We start from the raw sequence: 27,681 nt of genomic DNA, 5'->3' as shown, positions 1-27,681 counted from the left end.
CTGTAATGCTTTATGTTAATTGTTTAATATTAACTTTAGTCACGAACTTATTTCAACACTAGCACATTGGGTCTGGGCCCATAACCTGTTAGAATTTAATCTTGGAATCAGGATTAATATTCTGTGGAAGACACAATGTTTATGTTGAAATAATATAATGTGATATTTATTAAACAATTATTTCGAGAGTTATAAATGTGCGTTCTGGAATGTAGACAGTTGGCTAGTTATTCACAGACTAACTGCCTTAGTGACCTGTGGCGCTTGTAAAGATTTTGAACCCCCACTCTCTATAATGAGTGTGACCTGAGTAGATGTCTGTGTAACGTCACGTGCCATGGAACTTTTTAGCAGCTTCTCGATACAAAGCGCTACGCTGTCAAGGCGCGACACCGACGTGCCCAATGTTCCATCCATATCCTTATGTTTCTTCCGCCGAGTTCTCGGAAGAGCATGCACGCGCCAGCCGCCGCGGTACATCTAACGAACGTACGCTAGTGGGGATGGCGCTGGGCAACGAATGGAAGAATCTGTACGATCAAACACTCTATCCGCATGCGACTGATATCGTTGTATTCCAACATGAACACATCGATCAAGCAATAACAACATTCACAGAAACTATCCACGAAGCCGCAAGGGCAACCACTATACCTGGAACAACCAACAGACAAACAAAAACAGTACCACTAGACATCCTCGAAAAAATTAGAGAAAAAAGAAAAGCAAAAGCAAAATGGCAAAAACACAGAACGAAAGAAAACAAAAAACAGCTAAACAAACTCGCAAAAGAAATAAAAAACAAAATAAAAGAGCACAACAACAACGAGTTCACAAAGTTCATCGAGTCACTATCTGCTCACGAGAACTACAACTACTCCCCATGGAAAGCACCAAAAAAAAAAAAAGTAAAGAAGATAATAAAAATGGTACCAGCAATCAGAAGAGCAGATAACAAATGGGCAAGAAGCAACGAAGAGTAAGCTGAAGAATTTTCCAACCACCTATGCGACACATTCACCCCACATAACATCAACAACAGCAACCACAATAGTCATACGGACGAGGATGCGCTAACTACTAGTACGCCAACTGACAATCACTACACCATACCCAAAGCAACAGCACAAGAAATCAGAAACATAATTAAGAAAACAAAAAATAATAAAGCACCAGGAATCGACCTAATTAACGGCAAAATCTTGAAAAACGTTCCGCCAAAAGCGATAAGACAAATCACAATAATAGTTAACGCAAGACTAAGAATACAATACTTCCCAAAAACTTGGAAACTGGCACAAATCATAATGATACCCAAACCAGGCCAGGACCCACACGAAACCAAATCCTACCGACCAATCTCACTACTTCCGATGTTCTCTAAGATACTAGAGAAAATAATTTACGACCGAATAAAACCCATAATAGAGAAGAATCAACTAATACCGGATCACCAATTCGGATTCAGAAACAAACACTCCACAATAGAACAAACGCACACACTCGCCAATGAAATCTTACAGGCGCTGGAAACAAAACAATACTGCACGGCACTCTTCATGGACATCGAAAAAGCATTCGATAAAATAAACCACACTAGCCTACTTCAATCAATCAGGAAACAGTTCCCGGGGCAGATATACCAATTAATTAAATCATACTTAAGCAGCAGAACCTTCATAGTAAAAATCAAAGACACATACTCTGAAGTTAAAGAAATCAAGGCAGGAGTTCCGCAAGGAAGCTTCCTAGGACCAATTTTATACACATTATACACGGCCAACATACCAACAACTAACAATAGCAAAATACTGACATTCGCGGATGACACAGCTGTACTAGTCAGGCACGCTAACCCTGCAACAGCAGTTACATTACTACAAGAACATATCACAAAAATAGAAAAGTGGCTTCAAGCAAAACAAATTAAAGCAAATCCCGATAAATGCAAACACATTACATTCACACTGCGAAAACAGAAACCACCAAACATTGTACTAAACGGCACACACATAATACAAACAAGGCAAGTCAAATACCTAGGACTCCACTTAGATACACGACTCACATGGAAACAGCATATTAAAGCAACAATAGACAAAATACAGATGGCAGGGAGACAAATGTACTGGCTAACAAGTCGAAAATCCAAACTAAGCATAGAAAACAAACTAAAAATATATAAAATGGTCATAAAACCAATCTGGACGTATGGAATAGCACTATGGGGAACAGCAGCAATGAGCCATATAATCAAAATAGAGGCAACGCAATCTAAAATACTCCGAACAATAGTAAACGCGCCATGGTACGTTAGAAACGAGGACATTCGGAAAGACCTGAGAATACCAACGGTCCAGGAGGAGATTAGCAAATGTGCAAGAAGGTACAGAGAAAGAATAGCAACGCACCCAAATCGGCTGGCAGCGGAAACGGTCGACACATCAAGCATAAAAAGAAGATTAAAAAGGAAACACCCAACAGATCTCACAAAGGACATTACCTAACAAACACGATGATGGTACTACCCGGCTGGGGGTAGCCACCCACATGCTATACTAGGATACCGCTATAATATTTTACCAAATGTCCTACTGGACAAATTATAAAATTTAAATAAAAAAAAAAAAAGAAAAAAAAATCCGAACAGACCCTGAGCACTGCCGTGCGAAAGTTACACTAATTTCTATTTTTTTTACTGGTATTCCTAAATATGAATTCTGCGAAGTGTCGGGTATCTTAATTGCTTTCTTTATTTCCCATCCTTACACTCGACTTATTTACGGCAAAGCGATATAAAATTAGGTAACAGTGATCAATTTGTAGAAAATGAATGTGAATAAGTTTTTATGTACGATGTACGATGTACGAACGAAATATTATAGAAGAAGGACCTCGATATTTGTAAGAATATAAACAATTTCATTGTAATTAACAAAGAACTCTGGCAGTTTAATGCGATTTTAAATAAAACAAATTACATTGTAATTACATTTTAGGTAATCATAATCCAAAATATCATTTACTTAAAAAATAAAATTGAGCTACATGTGGTACCAGAATCGAGTGTGCTTGCTTGCTTCGAAGCTTCGGTAGCGTGCAGTAACATGAAATTGTCGGGCGAAACCGCGAGGATCGCTTTCTTAGCTTTTTGTCTCCTCCTTATTTTGGCGTAAAATTTGAAGTTCTTCGGCGAAACCAAACTGCTCTGTGTTCTCGCCTAATTATACTTCTAGCAATAGCTCGTAGCTCGCGACATTTGATTCTAGTACTAAGCGTACATGTAACAAGTTCTGACTTAAATGGATAATTCTACATATGTAACTTTGCCAGGTTTAAGTCTTTAAAGTTTCAATAAATTTCGAAAGCCCTGATAGATTTCAAAGTCTTGAATGTTAGATGAGTATCTAATATTGTATACTAATGTATATACAGGCAGTTCGACTACAGTTACAAAGATATTTGAGGGACGAAAAGCTAAAATAAAACAAAAATCAAGAATAAAAGAGTTGCGTTTTCGGTATTGCTTTTCAATTATTAACAATTCAAAATCGACTGAAATGTCTCTGTGCGTTGGCAAACCTCCGCACACGAACGAAAATAGGTCAACTCGAACAGTAAGGTGCACAGCAATCCTCAAATTGAACGATACATGGGCAGCAGCTCAGTACAAGTCGTAGAGAAGAAGACTATCATGCAGTGATGTAAACCAGCCTGCGCGACGTTTCATAAAGGCAATCGAAGATTAAACATAAAACATATTTATGCATAGAAATCCATAGTGGCATAACGGAAACCACTCTATCGAATTTCCGAATAGAGGGTATTAATGTTTCCTCTAATCCTATACCTTCATAAATAATTAATAAATGAAGCACATATTAATAATGTTTATACTATGTTCATACATGCACCACAGAAGAATTAGAGTGTCCAGACTGTTCACAGAGAAATCGTAACGAAAATATCAATCTACGGAAAGATAGGAGAAGTTTTTTTCTCATGTACGATGTTTTACACTAGCAACTTTCTCTCGCGGCGGTTAACACCCTTCCTCCATTCTTCCACACCAATCCAGAAAATTAACCTATTACCAGAGAAGTCCTTCCCTCACTCTCCCGACAAGAACTTGGTCTTAACAAATCAGCTTTTCTCGCATCATTAGACCCACCCATCGCAAGTGTCCTCCGCTGCATCATCGTTACAGAAAGTCAGTCTTTATACGTTTTTTGAACCTTCAACATCTATCAATCGAATTAATTGTACATTTCTAGTTAAGAATTTGTTGGAATAAACATTAATTGTATTCGTTAAGTCAGTGTAAAATCAATTTAACCACCCCTATTATCGCAAACGAAATCAGGGGATCGATCACTTCGTGGCGTCGATTATCCAATCGTAACGAGAATTTACGACTACCGTTGACGTGCTTCCCCGCGATCGTGTCTCCCCTCGAATGGTCGAAACAACAGTAAATACTCAATATAACTTCTGTTTCTTTGTAAACATTGTACACAATAAGTACGACATATACAACGCGCACTGTACACACTACACTCTGCACTGCCAAATCACTCGCGTTGGAACCAAGCAAAAGACATTAAAAAAATAACAAAGAATAGAAAAGTAACGGAAATAAAAAAGGTCAAAATACTAAAAATAGGTAGGCCCCAAAAAATCTACAACAGAATGACTTAAAACTATATTAAAACTATAATTAACTCCAACTTTATATTTATACAGTTCTCCTAACGTTTCTCTTTGGTTATCGAAATAATTCTGTCCTTCCAGAATTGTTTTACCTTCTTACCAAATTTCTGAAATCCATGAAACATAACAAACTAGTAAAACATCGTGATGAATCGTAGAAACATAATAAGTAGTGGTGAATGCATTCAGGAAGAAAAAATTACGATACTTTTCGCCAACGCTGTCATTTTCTTTGTATAATTTTCTCGAAATTAGCCAAGGACAATCACGATATCTGAGGTATTTCCTTTAAAAGCATGGTTGGGTATACCTATTGAGAAAACGAACGACTTTCAAGGATAGTATCATTTGGACAACAAAAACGAAAACTTGCAAGAGCTATTCAATGCGATAAATATAATTTTTCATGTTATTGTACATTAATGTATATTATTACACATTAGTCCATAAAACGATGCCTTAATTAATCCTTCGAACATATGTTTAAATAACATTTTTGGTTTTGTTTACTTCATATTTTAATTCATATGTATGTATGTGAATTTCGTAATATGTAATGACCAATAATTTGTGTTGGAAAATGTGCGTGGTTCATGCAAGACAACATACAACCACATTCAATAGCACCCCAAGAATATTTAATACGTATGTGATTTTTCTGTGAACATTTACCGACAGGAAAGTTGTAGTGCATATGTAAACTTTGTGTAAACATTGTTTATATGTACTCTTGTTCATTAAGTATCTATGAAATAAAAACTTAGAGGAAAGATTATCTTCTCTAGTTAAAAATTCCATCAGACAGTTTTCGATATGCTGTTATGGATTTCAATGAGTAATTATAATTACTCGCCATACTTACTACATCATATAATGAGTAATTGGTTATTTCGGCCAATCTTAAGTTGTCAATAACTAAAAAATAGCCGTAGGCGCAATTTTTCACCTTCAAATCAACCCTAAAAAATCACCCCTTATAATTTTTAGTACCTATAGCCGAACACTCTGTTAGTATACAGTTAGTGTAATACATACAAGGTGTTCGGCTACAGATGCAACAAAACTTACAGGGCGATTGTTGAAATCAAAATAAGATAAAAATCTAGGATAAAAAATTGTGTTATGGCTTTGTTTTTTTAGTCATTAATAATTAAAACTCGACAAAAATATGCCTTTGCATGAATAAACTTCCTTAACCTAGATCGCAGCTGTATGTCGCGCAACCGATAAATCATGCGATCTATCACGACACGAAACAAACACACTATTCTCAATAACCGCATTCTAGGAGATACCTGTGCGATCCAAGAACGTCGTACTTATCGCTCAGATTTTCTGAAATTTGATCTTTGTTGCATCACACGCATACCCCGTATACTACCACGCAAGACATTGAACAGATCCCCGGCCGTTTGAGAAGAATGGAGAAAATATCTGTTTCGACCACTCGCGGAGAGACGCGATCGCGAGGAAGCACGCCAACGGGAGTCGTAAATTCCCGTCACGATTAGATAATGGACGCCATGACATGATCGATCCCCTATTTCGATTAGGATAATAGAGGTGGTTAATTGAATATGACACTGATGTAACAAGGTATGAATGACAGTTTATTCCAACAACTTTGTGAGGAAGATAGTTACGCTGGTGCGTATGTATAAGATAAGTGAGTGACTGATCTTCGGGTGTAGACCCGGTCGAAGGATGTTGTATATTTGACGGTTGAAGAATCAGTGATGTTCGGTGACGATGCTGTAGCGGAGGAAAACTAAGGATGGGTGTGTCTAGCGCACGGAACCATCGGATTTGTTGTTAATTAGTTAAACGAATGTTGGTGGACTAGGAAGGGTCTTAGCTGCCCTTGATAAAAAGTTGCTATTAGGAAGCATCGTACGTGGGAAAACCCAACTTTCCCTTGTCCAGCCGTGGTAGACAATAGTCCTTAGAAAGTGTTTTAGCAAAAGATATTTGTTCGGTCTGAAGGGCCTTAGCAAGCAAATTATTGGGATTTATGACGGGTACTTAAGGCTCTTGAGGGTACGCCGTAAGGATGCGCGGCCATCTGGGGTCTGTCTAGCCCGCGGTGTATGGCCGGGTCCAGGTAGAGTGTTGTACGACGCAACAATATCCGTTTTCTCCATTGTACTTTTATTCATCCATTGCTATCGGCAAAATATAAAGAACATGTAAAATATGTTCTCTAAATATTCACGACATTATTAAATAATTTTTTGTTTAACTTTTGATAAACCTATAGAAACGTTATGCCCTCTCCGATTTTGATGATTTTTGAGTGTGTTATGAAGCTCAATACCTTGGACAATTTTTTTCTATATAGTTTCTCTATATAGTCAAAATCATTACAGTGTATTTTTGTCTTCTCCGTCAGTATTTTTTGACGGTCGCAGGCTGCTTATCTTCTGTTTATAAACGAACTGTATATGCGAGGCTGTAAAAAATATCTGTTATTTACACAGGGGATATATACAGTTATGTATATAGGGAAAAGCCGTGCAATACCGCCAAAAGTAGTTCTGACTGTTTTCACTAGATATTAGCATTTTGTTTGAATAAATAAATAAATATAATAATTTTGTGTGACATATTTCGGTACCATATTGTTTATTCCACTGTTTTCGTTGTTCTGATACGTTAAGCGTTACGTTGATATTCTGAGTATTAAAAGTTATTTTCTCAAAATTAATTTCTCTCCTTTTATTAAATTTCATTTATATTAGAACTCATTTTTGAAATTTTTCTTTTTACCGACTCTAGCCCAAGGGATAACAAAAAGAATTTTGAATGGTCGCTACTACATAACTCTCCCCTATATAGTATAATGCAAAAGCGACTGATTGACTGATCGTCAATACCCAGCTGAAACTACTGTAAAACCCGTGAAAATTAGAGAGTGTACGTCTTTTAAGACGTAGGCATGGAATAAGAAATGATTTTTGGAAATACGGACCTTACAAGGGGAGATTGCCACTAGCGACTAAAAGAGATGTAAACACTGCCAGAGATGCTCAATTCAATGTAGAATTATTTGCAGTGGTTGTGTTTATTCGATCGTTTACAGAGAAACGCGATCTCAAGAAGCGCGTTAACGGGAGTCGTAAATTCCCGTTACGATACACAATCGACGCCACGAAACTGATCGATTCCCCATTTCGTTTAGGATAATAGAGATAGTTGAATTAATTATAACGCTGAGGTAACAGGTTATAATGTACTCTTTATTCCAACAACTTGTAGACAAAATGCTTACGCTCGTTACGTATATATATGTCGGGTTAAGATCGGAATTTTGGGCGCGTAACAACTCTTCGCGTGGATTAGCCATCGTTTCACAAAGCCGAGATTATATTTACACGTATATACAAAACTATCATAAAGCTTAACAAATAATAAGTCTAATGAATAATAAGTTTGATGAACAATGAAGTTAGTGAATAATAAATTGTACGAATAATTAAGTTTAACAGATAATAAGTCTAATGAATAATAAGCTTAACGAATAGTAAGTTTAATGAATAACATGATTTACGAATAATAAATTTAATGAACACTATTAACAATGTTTTCGGGTTCAAACGAATCCACGGTCAACGAGATAACTCTTTACTAAGCGTAAAATAATCTTAGGCGCAAAATACGATTGACGAAAGTGCTCGATATGTCACTCTCCAAGGCAATCGCACAAATGCCAGCCTCGTGGAGATTTTTCTCGCTGTACGATTGCATTTTGTTTTCTATACTCGTTTGGAAACATTAAGAAGGTTCCAAACGCCCGTTGCTAGGCAGCCTCTGCCTGGAGTTCGATACACACTCGTTGGAAGTGTAACGTCAATCCACATCAGAGACCAGGCCGCTGTCACGACCGGCTCACTTTAAAATCGGAGATAGAGATGTGGCGACACTCGGTGACAATGTATATCGCCGAAGTGCCTAATGAGCCATCAATATCCCAACGATCCTTCCGCCGAATATTCGAGGAGAAGGCGTGCGTGGCGGCGATCGCGGATGCCTAACAAACTCAAGGATAGTGGGGATATTGAGGGTGACAAAAGACAAATAACCGAATCTGATCGGAAGTCGAGTTGTAAGAATCAGTGTTAAAAAGTTACGCCTAGAGCTCGGAAGAAAAATTGTGAATTGTGTTGGAAGAAAAATAAAGTTTTTTTTCTATTTTTTTTTTTTTTTGTAGTTGTTCTCTTGTGTTATTTTACGTGACAGGAGCATCGAGAAAGTTCCAAACGCCGTTGCTAGGCAGTTTCTGCCTGGAGTTTGATTATTGATACAATGTCCCATTGTATCGGCACCTCCGAGGCAACCTCACACGTGGCTAGGCCCGCTCTTGAGGCCGCATGCCGCCACAACCACACTTCTTGGAAAACCCATACAACCACTCCAGACCTCCGTTAGGCAAAACGTCTATCCCGTGACCGTTGCTACGTTCGGCGGCCAATTGTCATCTCAAACCCAATCTCGCTATCACAAGTCTTGAACAATTACAGCTATGATAAAATCTAGGCTAAAGTACTAGAGGATGTTCCCAAAATTTCCAAGGAAAGGCTTCGGCTTTCCTTTCATCTCCGAGATATATATGTCGGAGATGAAAAGACCACCGGAGCCTTTGGAATTTTGGATATTCGCCACACGCAGACCCTATTCTTCGAGTAAGATGATTGCCAGATGTTGATGCGTCTCCGCAGTACATGTTCAGCTAGCCTGAGGGCCCGTTATAAATCTTAAGATTTAGGATAGATAGGAGAGACCTATTTTTCAACGAACGGCGTCTCCCACTAGCAACTTTCCCTCGAGGGCGACTAGCATCTTTTTCTAACCACCGATACGGAGATTCACCAATTAGCAGCAACACCAATTTCCTCCACCTTCTGAACGAAGGCTGTCCTCGACGAACCCGATGATCTCGTGTCCTTAGACACACCCCATCATAGTTTTCCTCTGCAGCATCATCGGAGACGGAGAGTTCGTATTAACGTCTCTCTCGTCATTCTCTCGTGAGGTCGTATTAGCGAGTTACTTAGTGTCTGTACGCTCGGTGGATATACCAAGTTTTAACAAAGAGTCCGACTTAGATTTTGTGCACACGTACATCTATCAACCCGTTGACCGCGGATTCGTTATTGAACCTAGAATCATTGTCATTAGTTTCTATATCTTCGAGTATCTATAATAATTACCACAGTTACTTGTCCAATTCTATAATAATCGTATTTGCACTAGTCAATGTCTTCTCTATTGCATAACGACAATGTGTAATCTAAACGAAGATTCGATTCACGCCCCTAACCATAATTCTAATGTAAACCCGACATATATGTTAATTATATGAATGATGAAAGTAGTTAATAGTTAATGAATATATGTTGACTGAGTTAAAGTAGTGAACCCAGTGTAGAGACGTTGACTGATCGTTGACTGTAATCGTAGAAATAGTGAACTTCGGTGACGATGCTGTCATCACGTAAAATTCGTGATAAAAAAGGAGTAGCTGAGCAATAGCTTAACTTTTTTTTATTTAGTTTTTTACATTCACAATTTGTCTCATTTGGACATTTGGTAGAATTTTTTGGCTGTTTGATTATTATGTGGGTGGCTACCCCCAGTGGGATACCATCTTCGCGTTCGTTAGGTTATATCCTTTGCGAGATCTGTTGGGTGTTTCCTTTTTAATCTTCTTTCTATGCTTCATGTGTTGATCGTTTCCGCTGCCAGCCGGTTCGGGTGCATTGCTATTCTTTCTCTGTACCTTTTGCACATTTGCTAATCTCCTCCTGGACCGTTGGTATTCTCAGGTCTTTCCGAATGTCCTCGTTTCTAACGTACCATGGCGCGTTTACTATTGTTCGGAGTATTTTAGATTGCGTTGCCTCTATTTTGATTATACGGCTCATTGCTGCTGTTCCCCATAGTGCTATTCCATACGTCAAGATTGGTTTTATGACCATTTTATATATTTTTTAGTTTGTTTTCTATGCTTAGTTTGGATTTTCGACTTGTTAGCCAGTACATTTGTCTCCCTGCCATCTGTATTTTGTCTATTGTTGCTTTAATATGCTGTTTCCATGTGAGTCGTGTATCTAAGTGGAGTCCTAGGTATTTGACTTGCCTTGTTTGTATTATGTGTGTGCCGTTTAGTACAATGTTTGGTGGTTTCTGTTTTCGCAGTGTGAATGTAATGTGTTTGCATTTATCGGGGTTTGCTTTAATTTGTTTTGCTTGAAGCCACTTTTCTATTTTTGTGATATGTTCTTGTAGTAATGTAACTGCTGTTGCAGGGTTAGCGTGCCTGACTAGTACAGCTGTGTCATCCGCGAATGTCAGTATTTTGCTATTGTTAGTTGTTGGTATGTTGGCCGTGTATAATGTGTATAAAATTGGTCCTAGGAAGCTTCCTTGCGGAACTCCTGCCTTGATTTCTTTAACTTCAGAGTATGTGTCTTTGATTTTTACTATGATGGTTCTGCTGCTTAAGTATGATTTGATTAATTGGTATATCTGCCCCGGGAACTGTTTCCTGATTGATTGAAGTAGGCTAGTGTGGTTTATTTTATCGAATGCTTTTTCGATGTCCATGAAGAGTACCGTGCAGTATTGTTTTGTTTCCAGCGCCTGTAAGATTTCATTGGCGAGTCTGTGCGTTTGTTCTATTGTGGAGTGTTTGTTTCTGAATCCGAATTGGTGATCCGGTATTAGTTGATTCTTCTCTATTATAGGTTTTATTCGGTCGTAAATTATTTTCTCTAGTATCTTAGAGAACACCGAAAGTACTGAGATTGGTCGGTAGGATTTGGTTTCGCGTGGGTCCTCGCCTAATTTGGGTATCATTATGATTTGTGCCAGTTTCCAAGTTTTCGGGAAGTATTGTATTCTTAGTCTTGCGTTAACTATTATTGTGATTTGTCTTATCGCTTTTGGCGGAACGTTTTTCAAGATTTTGCCGTTAATTAGGTCGATTCCTGGTGCTTTATTATTTTTTGTTTTCTTAATTATGTTTCTGATTTCTTGTGCTGTTGCTTTGGGTATGGTGTAGTGATTGTCAGTTGGTGTACTAGTAGTTAGCGCATCCTCGTCCGTATGACTATTGTAGTTGCTGTTGTTGATGTTATGTGGGGTGAATGTGTCGCATATGTGGTTGGAAAATTCTTCAGCTTACTCTTCGTTGCTTCTTGCCTATTTGTTATCTGCTCTTCTGATTGCTGGTACCATTTTTATTATCTTCTTTACTTTTTTTTTTTTTTGGTGCTTTCCATGGGGAGTAGTTGTAGTTCTCGTGAGCAGATAGTGACTCGATGAACTTTGTGAACTCGTTGTTGTTGTGCTCTTTTATTTTGTTTTTTATTTCTTTTGCGAGTTTGTTTAGCTGTTTTTTGTTTTCTTTCGTTCTGTGTTTTTGCCATTTTGCTTTTGCTTTTCTTTTTTCTCTAATTTTTTCGAGGATGTCTAGTGGTACTGTTTTTGTTTGTCTGTTGGTTGTTCCAGGTATAGTGGTTGCCCTTGCGGCTTCGTGGATAGTTTCTGTGAGTATTGTTACTGCTTGATCGATGTGTTCAGATGTTTTCAGTGGGATTTTGCAGCTGATTTTGCTCTCTATTATTTCTTTGAATATTTACCATTTGGTGGTTCTATTGCGTAGCTTCTCTGTGTTGCTGTAAAGTATTGGTTTGTTTCTGTATGTTATTATTAAGGGCGTACGGTCGAAGCTAAGCTCGAGGCTGGGTGCTATGTTTAGTTTATTTGCGTTTAGTCCCTTTGTAACTGCAAAGTCTAGCAGGTCAGGTATTTTGCTCGGGTCTGTCGGCCAGTATGTCGGTCTTCCTGTGGATGATATATTGAGCTTATTATTTCTAATGTATTTCTCCGAGGTTATGCCTCGAGGTGTGGTGATTCTTGATCCCGATAGTGTGTGCTTTGAGTTATAGTCTGCCGCTGCAATATACTTGTCACCTAAGTGTCGGAAGTAGTCTTCCCACATTTGCGTTGTGATTTTGTGTCGCGGCGGTACGTATACTGCTGACAACTGCAGTTGGTTGCTGTTAGTCTGTACGGTAACGGTGGTTGCTTGTATATGTTCTTTACTGACCTGGCTGTGTAGGTGATGTTTAATGTCGTTTTTTATTACTACTGCCGTCCCTCCGTGTGCTTTCCCTGAGGGATGCTTGGTGTCGTATATGGTGTAGTGCGGTATTTTTATGTAGCTTTTTATTGTGAGGTGTGTTTCTGAGACGAGTAGTATATCGATGTTATTGCTATACAGGAATGTTTTAGTTTCTAGGGCCCTTTGTTGTAGGCCGTTAGAGTTCCAGGCTGCTATTTTAAGCGTGTCTATTTTTATTTTTTGCTCATCATGTTAGTAAGTAATTGTAACATGATCTGTTATCTGTGTTTGCTGTCTGGGGAGTTCGTTTTAGTCGCTTATCATTTTTGTGAGTATTTCGGTGTCTTTATGGAGTGTTTTATTAACTCTTTGATTTCTGTAGCGTCGTTGCTGTGGATGTTCTGTTCTTGATTATCCAAGGGTGACGACCGGTTGACTACTTGCGCGTAGCTTCGGTTTCTAGCGGTGTTGGTGTTAGTGTGGTTATTGTTCCTTGCGTGCTGCGTTTTTGGTGTTGACGTAGATTCTGTGTTGTCCTGTTGCGTGTGAAGATTGCTATGTGTCCTGTTACGAAGCGGCGGAAAACGTTTGCCTTGAAGTTGCTTTCTTACTAGACAGCCTTTGTAACTCGCTGGGTGATTTCCACCGCAATTGTAGCATTTTACGTCGTTTATTTTTTCCGTGTGTGGGCAGCTCGCTGTTAGGTGCTTTTCTGCGCATTTGACACACGCCGGGTTCCTGTTGCAGTAATTTTTAGTGTATCCATATTGTTAACACTTGTCTTTTTTGTGCCTGGGTGGCTCGACTGAGATTAGTGTGTTTAAGATTTTTTTAATATCGTAAATTTCCTTGTTGTTTTTAGATTCTAATTCTATTAGGAATAGCGGTAGTGGTTGCTACGTATCGTACCTTGTAATATTGTTTATAGTTCTTGTTTGGTGGCCCTTCTTTGCTAATTCGTCACTTAGTTTTATTGTGTTAATTTTTGGGTGCAGTCCTCTTATAACTACTTTGTAGCTCCTTTCCGTTTTGAACAGGTGCGTGTGGTATATGCCATTTTTTCTCCTTAATTCTTTTATAACTTTTCTGTAATTTTCTGGTGTGTTTGTTTGGATTTTTATTTGTTCTAGTTTTGTTTGTTTTAGTGTGTAACTATCCTTTCCAACAATATTGTTAAGTTGATCGATAAGCGGATCTATTATTTGCGCCTCAACATATATTGGTGGTGGTTTTGTGATGTGTGTTGATTGGGTTGTGGTGTTGCTTGTTGGGTCGACGTCTGATTCTTCTGTTACCGAGCTGAAGGAGTTTCTTAGCGGTAATTCTTGCAGCCATCGCTGCTTTTCCATTTCTAGGTTGGCTGTTGTTTTTTTTTTTTTTTTGTTATAGCTGGCTACCTTCCAGCTTTCGTCCTGTTGAGTTGTTGCTTTGTTGTTTTCCATGTCAACTTCTATTGTGGCTGAGCAGTCCTGTCCTTGGTTTGTTGGTTGACTTGTTTTTAATGTATCTGTTGTTTCGTGTATGTAATATTGTTCTTGTTTGTTTATAATTCTTATCGATGGAATATTTTCCATAGTTGGTTTGCTAGTCTTCTTGATATAGGACACGGGTTTCCACCGTTTGGCTATAGGCGTAACCGTTCGTAGTTTTCTCTTCCCCACTTGCCGCACTTTCTCCGGAGCACTGTTTCACACGCCCGTTAAGCTCGGCTGCTCGGGCAGAACTGTGGAATGACGTGGATTTGGGTATGGTCGTCGTCACACTATCGCAGAGGAAAACCCTTGCTGGGTGTTAGTCGTCCCACCACCGGTCGCTTACGAGTAAAAATCCCGGTAAACATGGGAAAATCCACATTTCTCCACTTTTTACCTGATGGAGCAATAACCATAAGGAAGATTTTGACTCGAAGGTGTTTTATACTACTAAACGATCTTAACGGTCAAATCGAAATACTTGGTTCTACGACAGCTCCTTATGATTATTACTGTCCAACTGATCATATTGACATAGCGAGCGACCGCCTCGACCGGACGAAAAAGGTAGCGGTAGTTTTTTTGCAAATATTTCGGAAACTAAGGCAGACCACCGGTTATATGTATAGAAAAAGTTGTTCAAAATATTGGTTTCTATATCATATTTCAGAATCATCGAAATCGGGGAGGACGTGACGTTTCTCTAAATTCACCTTATTACATTATGTAACTATCTTACATTATTTCGAATGTGATGTAGTTTCTTACTAAATACCTAAATCTCATCAAATTACATTGTTAATTTTTGTTGTAAACTCCATTTTCATGTACATTCATGAACTTCAAGCAATTCTAGAAAATACAGATAAACTGAAATTTTTATTTTCGACATTATAATACAACTTTTGTTATTATCGTTTATTTTATATAAATGAAGTCGTTAAACACGTTTTACCATAAAAATTGTAAAAATGGTTTGTGATCTCTGCGATCTGACATAATTATAGTACGTTATGTCTCTGTAGTTTTTCTGTAACTGAACAAAATTAATCAGTAAATACAGCTTATCACTGCTATTTACGAGGTTTGTTCACGAGTATTTGGAAGAACTGATTTTCTTTTAAAAAGTTCTCTTCGCTAATATAAACATTCGGAAGATTTTTTTATGGACTTAAATGTTATTTACAATATCGTCCTCTTTACATATAGGAAATTTTTAGGATGGAAGAAACGTAATTTTCATAATAATAAAAGATATTATCTTTTAATGCATCATTTTCCGACGAACACTTCAATAATTATAAGAAGAACATTGTTTCCAATTCGGACATTATGGTGTACTGCAACAATAAAGGCATAATGATAATATCGTCATTTGTAAGAGAGTTCGCTGTTGAGTGCCGAAGCGTGCAGACGTGTCTCTAGTGCCCAGTGAGGTTCGAAAAAACACGTGCCGCCCAACCGTCGAAGGTGAACACAGCCAAGTGTTTCCTACCCTTTAGAGAGAAGAAAATCCCACGCACCTAACCCAAACCCGAATAATAGCCTCATAGCCTCACGACTAGTTAGTCATTTTGAATTAACTAGCTCGATGATGGCCCAGCAATCACGATCAGGCTCTCCTGAGAAAATTCGCAACTACCCCGCGCTACCTCCTCCGTGGCAAAAGTGCAGCAGATCCCCCCGTACCAATGACGCCAATAATACAAAAAAACGAAAAATAGAAACACCAAAATCAAACACGATCGACACCCAGAATGAACAATCAACAATACAAATAAACACCCACAACAGGTTCGCCGTATTGGAATCCACAAACGACGCCATGGAAATCGCAGACCCGCCGCCAAACCAACACGCACAGAGAATCCCCCCTCCCCCACCAATATTTGTTGATGATGTCATCGACATCCAAACAATGATCAAGTCCTTAGAGAGAGATATCTCCAAGGAGGACTACAACTTAAAGATAAACAACAACAAAGTAAAAATACTGCCGACGAACCCAGAAGCTTACAGAAAACTCACCAAGATACTTAGGACACTGAACGCCAACTTCCACACCTACCAACTCAAACAAGAAAGGCCTTTCCGGGTGGTCCTACGGAACATCCACCACTCAGTAAACATTGACGAGCTAAAATTCGAACTATTAAACTTGGCCATGAGTGGGCCAAGTCATCAACGTCAGCAACATAAGGCATAGAGTCTCGAAAGACCTGCTATCCTTATTCTTCTTAGATCTAAAACCAAAACCTAACAACAAAGAAATCTACAAAATCAGTCGGCTATTGAACGCAATAGTTAAATTCGAGCCACCGCTTGTCAAAAAAGAGGTAGGGTGCAAAGGGTGCCAAAGATACGGCCACACGCAAAAATACTGCAACCATACATTCCGCTGCGTTAAATGTGCAAGTACACACCCCACTGACAAATGCAGTAAACCACCGGAAACCCCAGCGAACTCCATCCACTGTCAAGGTGACCATCCTGCCAACTACAAGGGCTGCTCAGCTTACAAAACCCTGTACACAAACAAATACCCTAAACTCAGAGCAAAAGAGGTAACCAACCAAATACCCAGCCCGCCGAAATTCACGACTACCCCAATCCCCTCAACCAACCAAATACCCAGTCCTACTAAATTCACCACTACCTCAACCTCCTATGCCCAAGCAGTACAAGGCATCCAAAATAATCCGAATAGCCAAAGGAATCTATCTCAAAATAGTGTCTCCAATTCACCTAACACAGACAACGTCTCTAGGCTTGAAAAGCTAATAGAGAAACAATCGGAGCAAATAAATAATTTGCTCCGCTAATAGCGATAGCTATTATAATAAGCAAATAATTATAATAAATAGCAAATAATTTGTTATCGCTACTACCACTCATCGTGGATAAATTAATACGCCCCGACGCAAAATAAAACCAAGACGCATAGCTCTTTGGAATGCCAACGGTCTAGCGCAACACAAATTTGATCTAGAACTCTTCCTAAAACACCAGCAAATCGACGTAATGCTCGTATCGGAAACCCACTTCACCGACAAAAACTATCTGAAAATAAATGGTTACAAATTCTACCATACCCAACACCCCAGCGGAAAGACCCACGGCGGCACCGGAATCATAATCAAATCAAGCATTAAGCACTACGAACTTCCATCATTCCAGAACGACTACCTCCAAGCAACAAACGTAGCAATAGAAGACTGTCATGGTAAAATCACCACTTCAGCAGTATACTGCCTCCCCCCCCCCCCCAGACACTCCATCGACAAAGAAGACTTTGATAACTTCCTGGACACCCTGGGCAATAGATTCATAACTGGAGGAGACTATAACGCCAAACACGCCCAATGGGGCAGCAGACTGGTTATAGTAAGAAGCCAAAAGCAGTTAAACAGCATAATAACCAACAACCTCAATTACCTTACCACATACCAACCCACATACTGGCCCACTGACACTAACAAAATACCCGACCTTCTGGACTTCTTCGTAACTAAAAATATCTCATTAAGACACGTCCAAATCAACTCCTCTGCTGACCCCTCCTCTGATCATTCTCCCGTGATAGCAACAGTCAGTTCAACAATCATCGAGAATACACCTGATGGCTCCATTCACAACCAACACACCAACTGGCAGCTCTTCAGAGAAGTCTTTACTCACTCAACTCCAGCCCTAACCTCACTAAAAACCAAAGAACAAATTGAAGCAGCCACGGAATACTTAAATACGAGCATAATAAACGCAATCCGCCTCTCCACACCGACAAAGACGTCCAACAGCAAACAAGAATATCCCCAATACATATTAAAAAAAATAGCAGAAAAACATACACTAAGAAGCGTATGGCAGACCCATAGAACACCGGATGACAAACGCAAACTAAACAACGCAACCAGAAAGCTATCCGAAACCATAAAAAATTACAAAAACGACTGTTTCCAAAAATATCTCGCCAGTTTATCACCCACAGCCGACTCCAACTACTCACTATGGAAGGCCTCCAGGAAACTCACACGCCCCCCACAAATAATTCCACCTATCCGCCGTCCGCAAGGTGGATGGGCGCGAAGCCCTATAGAAAAAGCCGACCTGTTTGCTAAACACTTGTCAAAAGTATTCAAACCCCATTCCCCCAAAGCCGCCGCGGACGTTACTGAATACCTGCACACCCCCTTCCAAATGTCCCCTCCTATCGAAACCTTTTCCTCTGCAGAGACTATAGGAACAATCAGTCGCCTAAACCCCAAGAAAGCAGCAGGACACGACCTAATAGGCAATCAAGAAACTTCCCACAAAGGGATCGCAATCATCACATCGATTTTTCATGCTATCCTTCGCCTTGAACACTATCCTAAGGCCTGGAAAATCACACTGATTACCCTCATCCCTAAACCCGGTAAACCGATATATGAAACCAGCTCCTATCGTCCAATCAGTCTTTTACCTACCCTGTCTAAACTATTCGAGAAGATGCTCACGAATCGACTCCTTCCACTCCTAGAGGACTTGAAAACACTCCCAGATCACCAATTCGGCTTCCGAAAACAACATTCAACAGTAGAGCAAATCCATCGCATAACCCATACGATCAGCTAAACCCTCGAAAAGAAAAAATATTGCTCAGCGGTTTTCCTAGACATCCAACAGGCATTCGAGAAAGTATGGCATGAAGGGCTACTTTACAAGCTTAAAAAGATCTTACTTGACTCCTACTACTCCATCCTAAAATCCTACCTAACCAATAGACAATTCGTGGTTAAATGCCTCGACGCCACTTCCGCAACATTCCCAATAGAATCGGGCATACCCCAAGGTAGTGTCCTCGGACCCCTACTGTACTCCATCTACACTGCCGACTAACCTATATCAAACGAGATAACAATATCAACATTTGCTGACGACACAGCGCTATTAGCTACCCAGGCGGACCCGGTAATAGCCTCATCCATTCTCCAGCGAAGTCTCAACTCCATGGAAAAGTGGTTTCATAAATGGGGCTTCAAAATCAACGAAAAAAATCCACACATGTAACCTTCACGCTCCGAAAGCAAACCAGCCCCCAGATCACCACCAGCAACAGTTCCTAGCAGAGACTCAGTCAGATACCTGGGCATGACCCTGGACAAGAGACTAACGTGGAAAAAACACATCTCAGATAAAACGAAGCAACTAAAGGACAGACTAAAAAAATTCTATTGGCTCACGGGCCGACGCTCCAAACCAAACATACAGAATAAAATTACCCTCTACAAGACCGTAATAAAACCTGTCTGGACCTACGGAATCCAACTATGGGGAACAGCAAGTAACTCCAACATTGAAATACTTCAACGCTTCCAATCGAAAACGCTAAGATCCTTAATAGACGCACCTTGGTACGTTACCAACGAAACAATTCATCGCAACCTCAAGATACCCACAGTCAAAGAGGAAATAGCAAAATATAGCGACAGATATAGCAAAAGAGTCAACAAACACCGAAACCCCCTAATCACTGGACTACTTGATACGACGGATCAGATTCGCAGGCTGAAGAGGCACTACCCGCTAGACCGAAACGCTAGATTCAATTAGTTATCTAAATTAAGTAATATTTACTTATTTATAATACTTACTTATAAATTATACTTATCTATAATAAGTATTAACTTATTATAAATAATCAGGCATGTCACTGCGCCACGCCAGAAGAATTACTGAAAATTCTCAACGCGAGAATTGATTGTAATTTTAATAAATAGATAAAAAAAATTCTGTGTCCTTAGAATAGTCAACGTATCTTTACCGGTCTCTACCATCTATAACAGTCGCGTACTTAACGTATCATTGTAACTAAGTTTTACATAACGTGGTTGGAGTGAATTGTGATTTATGTTAATTCAGTGTGTATTCCAGTTTGATTGCTGAATTTTTAATAAAGTGTAATTAAAACAAAATTAATAATTATGTTAGGACTCGGTTATTTTATTTTATCATCCAACCCTCAAGTTTACATTGTTGCGACGTACAACTTACTAACGACCAGTCAGGTGGCAACTGATCGGTTGTTTATCGCGAGCCTTGAACGTTATTAGCGCCCAAGGTGGAGGATTATAATAAATGTAAAGAGCGAGGTTTAGTTCACCTTACTTATTCCACTCAATACTCTGATTACAACTGTCTTTAAGTTACTAAATTCCACTTACTACTCTGAATACACTGTCCGTAAGTTTACTGATTATCCTGTTAAATATACTGTTCACTGACTGAATACTGGTAAGTGTTGACTCTTCGAATACTGCTGTAAGAGTGAGTCTTGGGGATGTTGCTGTTGTAGCGGAAGGTTCGTCGTGGGTGTGTCCCAGGTCTGTTCCTACTTGGTCATTGAGTAAAGCCGTATGTTTTAGGATGGACTGGCTGCCTTCGTGAAGGTTCACGCGCGGGTGACCTTACACTTGGGGAAAACCCGCGTGTCCGGTCTTCCTGAGATGTAGCATAAAAATAAAGCAATTTCGTATTTTATGGGTTTTCTTCCGGGAGGTCCTAAAGTACCTGGACTGTACAATAGGCCCACTGTTTATGATGGGTCCGCATTACGGTACCCTTGACGGTCGTCCTACCCGAGGCTCGCGTCTGGTGGTCATGTCGTCGCGGCAATTACCAGGCGACCACTCCAAATCTTGAACATACATGACACTGTTGCTACTTTTACGAGACGGCCTGCAATCATCCGTTTGCTCACGCACAGAAATATTTAAACGCACAGATATATAATTGTCAATAACTAAAAAACAATACCGAAAACGCAATTCTTCTATTCTCGATTATCATCTTATTTTGGCTTTGAGAATCGTTCCTTAAATATTTTTGCATCTGTAGCCGAACTGCCTGTATGTAAAAATTAATTTGACTTAAGCTCTATCAAAATTCAAAATTTCAAATTTTCCAATACTTTCCTGAGTTTCAATACATTCGAGACCGGAATATTTTGACAAGTTTATACTCAACAAAACGCAATTGCAATTATAATTTATTTTTAGATAAATTGATGTCCACGGATGTGGAATGTTCATTTATTATTTGGTTTTATAATCAACGACTATTTCGTGCTTTAGACATCTTTGTGTGCAATTTATTAATCTAACGGAGTGAATTTCTTGATTACAATCTGAGACATCGAATCGTCGGTAACTATATAGAGAAGGCTATAATTCACAATCTGTGTCAGCGGTCTCAAATGAGTTAAGTATTGAATAATGTTCGAAGTGATGACCGATAATCGCAGTATTAAAAATATTCGAATCGCTTCGAAGGTGTCCTGTTTCAATTTTGCTCAATTTTCCAGGACACATACTTACGAACGCTATTAATAAATACCGTTCTCCTATAATTGTTCCGCTGTATAATTTCTTCCTGATTCGTATGTTCAGATCAACATCTGATATTGTTCAGATTCAATCTTGATAATTATAAGTAGAAGAAAAAATACAATGAATCCCATTGTTCTGATTTGTCAGTGAAAAAGCTTCGTATGAACTCTTTTATAATAGCATGTGTTCTGTCGAGAGCACCGTGACTTTGGAAATGGAAAGCAATAGTCTGTATTGCAATGCAATGTATGTGTTTATATTAAAAGCATCTTCAAATGCATAAATTAATTGTGAAATTAGGCTCGCGCTTTGATTAGTAAGTTATAGAGATTAATAAGTAGTAATGTTTTGAGGATCTAAAAGTATAAATGTTATGCTCGAGTAATCAATAATCGAATCCGTTTTGGATAAAAGTAGAATTAAAGAAAAAAATTAGAGAAAAAGACTTAAATATATTAGAAGGCAGTCCTGAATGTAGAGAATATATTTATTTCCATTTATTCTTTTGTTGAAGGAGATTACTCGTTTGATTCACTCGGTATTTCGGTAACAATAGCTTGTTCCTTTGCGCGTATTTTGATCAGTTAGTATCGTTGATATAAATCTCATTTCCTTAAGTAATTAAGAACATCCTTCTCTAAGTTTTTTCGTCGAGCCAATATCTTTACTTTCTCAATTGTTTTATTCTCAGATGTCGCATTATGACAGTCCTGTATAATTTCTTTTTTTCATCTATGCTAAAGTCTGTTGTCTACAGGTTTTCTGTGTATACTTGAGCGTGGATTCGTACGCAGACATGTCACATATGTATATGTGGTATTTCGAATCGTACGAATGAATCAGGGGCTAGTGAAATCGGATATAATATATGTCGGAGACGAAAGGACACCGGAACCTTCCCTTTGGAATTTTGGGAAAATCCCTTAACACTGTAATCTAGATTCTACCATAGCCGTAATTAAGCAATTGTCGTCATTCAATCCGATTGTATTTGTTCGAGATTTGTGATATTGAGCTTGGGTTCGAGGCGACAACCAGTCGCCGAACGTAGCCGCGGTCACGGGATAAGTGCTTTGTCTGACGAAGGTATGAAGTAATTCTATAGCTCTCCTTAAAAGAAATATTTGTAGCGGCACGCGACAGTAAACATTCCAACGGTTTCCATCCCGTGACTAGCCATACGCAGACCCTATTCTTCGGGTATGATGGTTACCAGATGCCGACGCGTCTCCACAGTACGTGATCAGCTAGCCCGAGGGCCGTTATAAACACTAAGATCCAGTTACCTAAAGTCCTTCAAACAGACAAACAGTCTTTGTCCCAACTACGGGAAGATAGGGGAGATCTATTTTTCAACGAATGATGCTTCCCACTGGCAACCTTCCTTCAAGGACGGCTAGCATCCTTTTGTAGCCACTAACATGGAAATTGACCAATTAACAGCAACGTCAATTTCCCTCACTTTCTGAACGAAGGCTATCCTCGACGAATCCGATGATCTCGTGTCCTTACACACACCTCATCATTGTTTCCCTCTGCAGCATCATCGCGACGGAAAGTCATTCTCTCGTGAGGTCGTACTAGCGAGTTACTTAGCGTCCTTACGCTCGGTGGATATTCCACGTTTTAACAAGGAGTCTGACTTAGATTTTGTGCGCACGTACATCTATCATCCCGTTGACCGCGGATTCGTTATTGAACCTGGGATCATTGTCATTAGCTTCTCGAGTATCTAACTACCACGGTTACTTGTCAAATTCTGTAATAATCGTATTTACACTAGTCAATGTCTTCTCTGTTGCATAACGACAATGTGTAATCCAAATGAAGATTCGTTTCACGCCTCTAATCTTAATCATAACATGAATATAAAATACAAAATACAAAATACAAAAGTTTCTGATTCACTCATGAAAGTCCAGTCCAAATCGTTGTAACTAAAAAAGCGAGATTTGAAGAGCATACTTCTTCTATAACGTAGACATAAAATGAGACAGGACTTTTGGAAATATTTGTCCTAAAAAGGTAAAACGGGGTAGGTTTTTTTAAAGCATACCCATATCCCATGAATTTCTAAAGTTAGGACGTAAAATTCAACATATGAACTCCTCATCAGAGATAGATAAATATGTATTCCGAAATTCAATTTCTAAATGCTGTTCAAACAGAAGGTAATAAACATATATTACCATAAAAATAAATACTGTGCGGGCGAGTAGCTAGTGTAACATAAAATGAACAATCCAAAAATTGCATTTGAGGATTCGTTTATTGGTTATTGCCATTTAAAAATTTACCACAATATCCTTGATTTGAGGATTACTGTGTTCTTCATCGCTTATATTCTATTAAATTTTGCCATATAGACTTGTTTTTCCTGGCCTTAAGACCATTTTAGAAGATTTTCAAAAGTAAATAAGTAATTATTCGTAAGTTTGTGTCCCTAAAAAATGACATTAAAGTTATTTGCTGTTGTATTATTAATATTTAAGTTAATTGAAAGATACTGATTGAAAATTCTAAATCTATAGTTTCGTTAATATACAGGATCCGTCAGAATGACATGTAGAAGCTTATGACATGTCAGAAGAAAACATAGAATAAATTTGTTTTATTCTCAATTTAGTTTTCAAGAAAATCAAGTTTAGAAGTTCGCGGCGTTTCCACGCTGTTATGGCAAAATTACGATCCGTCGAGTGACATATAATTCGTAACCTATGCCGATCAGTTTTCGTTCAAATACACGATGATGAGTTACAAGACTAGATAAATTGCGTCAACGTGATCTGTTCTTTAAGAACTTGTAACTGTTCTAACTCGTACTGTTCACTACTATAGAGAGCGATATCCTAATCGGCGTGTTCCAGGTATAGGAACTATTCAAGGAATATGGCAAAGTCGTCTAGAACTTGAATCTTTCGTATCTTAGCGTCGAAATTGCGGTCGTGTCTGTCGACGAACACTTATCGAAGACAATGTTTTGGAAAATATTGACAACAGTTCTGCAATTAGTGTAACTTCATTGTGTCATAATTATGACGTCATTGAAAAGACCATCCGTTGCATATTACATGATGATAGAATGTACCTGTATCATGCAACACGAGTGTATGCATTGTGCATGCATGAGTGATGACGTACCACGAATGGCATTTTCGCATTGGTTTATTTGAACAACATAATAGTAATCCACAATTTATGTCGTACATTTTATGGACAAATGACATATGCATATGTCCACAATTCTATAGAGATGGTGCTTTTAAGGTCCATAATACAAATCTATAGTCCTTCACAATTTCTTATGAAACACGAGAAACTCATTTCCAGGAAAGTTGAGTGTTAACATTTGGATTGGAATAGTCAGTAATCGCATAATCGGACCGTACATTTTGCTATATTCTCTAACGGAATAGATTTACTGAAATTTTCTTCGTGAGGACTTGTCAACATTGTTAGACAATGTGCCTTATCGTATTCGACAACGACTGATCTTCCACCATGATAGTGCTGATAGTGCGTGATAGTGCAATGTACTAAGAGGACTTCTGAACGATAATTATCGTTGTTGAATAGGCGATGAAGGAACAATCGTCTGACCTTCAAAGTTTCCACATCTAATACGCCTTCTAATACATCTAAGACTTTTATTTGTAAAGACACATTACAGAAGAAGTGCATAGTGCAGATATCAGAAGTCGGAATCAGTTAGTATGAGTAATTAATCACGCATTTGAGGAATTGTAAATGAAATACGTTGTCTAAGGTTCATGCTGCGACAATTAGACAGGCACAGCTATGTATCCGACAACAAGGATAACATTTTCAACGATTTTGTACTTAATAAAATAGAATCTTTTTCATTTATAAATTTTATTTATTTCATTTATAAAAACACGACACGCGTTATACGCCAGTCGAAGGAACGTAACGTTACAAAAATTTTATTCTATATCTTTTTCTTATATTTTCATAAGGAATTATGTCGTATCCGCTTTTATATGTTATTCCTTTTATCGGACCGATCCTTGTTATGTCCTATCTTGTACAGACCCTGTATGTTCGTCACTACACGAGTATATATTTTCACTATGGGTTACAGCGTGTAATCGGAGAAATGGTGACCTATGTCAAAGAGGCGCAACAATACGAAAGAGAAATTTTCTGCAAGTATATTGCAAAATGTAGCATCCTTTACGGAAGTTGCATGTTATTCGCATACGTGACTGTGACTACCTTTTTGCTAGGACCAGTAATCTTGTCAACTTCTTTTCCATTAGATGCAGAATATCCATTTAACGTTAATTATACGCCTGTAAATGCTATAATATATTTGCATCAATCTTTTGTTTGCTGTCAATGCGCTGCAAATATATGTCTATGCATATCTGGTGCGCTTTTACTTTGGTTTACGGCTGCAAGATTCGAATGTTTGGCCGTGGAATTCAAAAAAAGTTCAAATATTGATATGGTGATCACTTGCGTAAAGAAACAATTACTTTTAAGGAGGTAAGTGTTATATTTTCCACGACATATAGGCTAAACAGTATATTTTCATTTATCGTAAATGGATTTTTATTATAGATATGCAAACGAAGTGATCAATTCTTTTCGTTTCCTAATACTTTATACTACAATAGTAACAACATTTACTATAACTTTGTCTTGTATTATAGTATTCATGGTAAGTCATACTTACGATATTAAACATACAACGTAGCTAAATTATAATGCAATTTACAAGCAGAACCCACCATTAATTGTAAAAATGCAGTTCATGGCCGCATGTCTCACTGTACTCACGGAAGTTTATATGTACGCGTGGCCAGCCGATCACATGAAGGATATGGTAAATCATGTTTTATAATATCATTTATACAGTCAATCACAAAAGTTTACATACACACCTTAAATATGAAATATTATACTAAAAACGTTCTGTATGAATTTTTTAACAGATTAAAACATATTGTAAAACTGTAACACACTTTATTTGGTTTCATCTTTAATAAGAAAAAAGAAATATAAAATCCTATAAAATACAACGTTGCAGAATTACATACATCTGTTATATTTACATGTAATAATAAAAATAGGCTTAATATTATACTAATATCTTGTAGGTCCAATAGATCCCTGACATAAACATCCATAATGTACCACTGCCTTCTTTGACATTGAAAAAGTTAAAAGTTTTATAATTTCTGATGTAGATTTAACCCAAGATTTTTATGAGTTAAATGTTTTGGCATTTAAAATTCTTTTTAAAAATACGTTAATAATAGATTGTATTAATAGCTAAATACAAATAATTTTGTGACAAAGTACATTTTCAACTTTTTTAGTAAGTCAGATGTACAAAATTCGAGGTATATGTAAACTTTCGTAACTGACTGTATGTATTCTATGGGTTATATTTTCCTAAACTCAGTCAATCTTCCATGATATTTAGAGCGCAAACGTATCACAGAGTGTGTACGACATAGCTTGGTATGAACAGACTTTAGAAATGCAAAAGTATCTACTAAACGTATTGGTATATAAAAAACCAGTGATTATTTCCATCACTTATCTAGTGCCAGAACTTTCTTTGCGTTATTATTGTTCGGTAAAGCAAGTTAAAATTCGAATGTCAATAATTATACTGAATGAATTACTCAAAGATAACAAATACTAAATTCGTATTATTTCAGTACCTGTCCAATGCTTTCTCCATCTTCACCTCTTTGCGCATCTTATTGTCAGTAAATAATTCAGCACAATAAATATCATCTTCTAATAATATGGAGAAGCCTTTATTGTAATAATCATGGTTGAAAAAGAGGAACTAATTCCGCTACCAATAACATATCAACAAAGATGAACATATATCAAGATTATAATTTCTTTTTATTCAAGAGAAATCGATGTTCATATCATTATCGGTTTAAAACAAAAGGTTTTGCAATACTTCCTTTGACCCGCTTCATTATTTCTAATATTGTGAACTTACTATGTATTTTGAGAT

The 27,681-nt window shown here is 38.1% G+C and overlaps 1 protein-coding gene across 1 annotated transcript in view; it reads left to right on the top strand.

Annotated features, from left to right (window-relative positions):
- Nucleotides 1-27,439, top strand: part of LOC117162191 (uncharacterized) — a 44,544-nt gene extending 17,105 nt beyond the window's left edge. Inside the window, exons 2-6 of the mRNA XM_076618677.1 lie at nt 25,777-26,183; nt 26,259-26,358; nt 26,422-26,523; nt 27,127-27,291; nt 27,368-27,439. Of these exons, the coding sequence (XP_076474792.1) occupies nt 25,777-26,183; nt 26,259-26,358; nt 26,422-26,523; nt 27,127-27,291; nt 27,368-27,439 (846 nt within the window). The remainder of the gene's footprint in view (nt 1-25,776; nt 26,184-26,258; nt 26,359-26,421; nt 26,524-27,126; nt 27,292-27,367) is intronic.
- Nucleotides 27,440-27,681: the final 242 nt, after the last annotated feature.

Source organism: Bombus vancouverensis, chromosome 5 (genome assembly GCF_051014615.1).
Source record: "Bombus vancouverensis nearcticus chromosome 5, iyBomVanc1_principal, whole genome shotgun sequence".
Classification (NCBI taxonomy): Eukaryota; Metazoa; Arthropoda; class Insecta; order Hymenoptera; family Apidae; genus Bombus; species Bombus vancouverensis.
The sequence above is the reverse complement of the archived record's forward strand: the minus strand, read 5'-3'. Positions and strand labels throughout refer to the sequence as shown.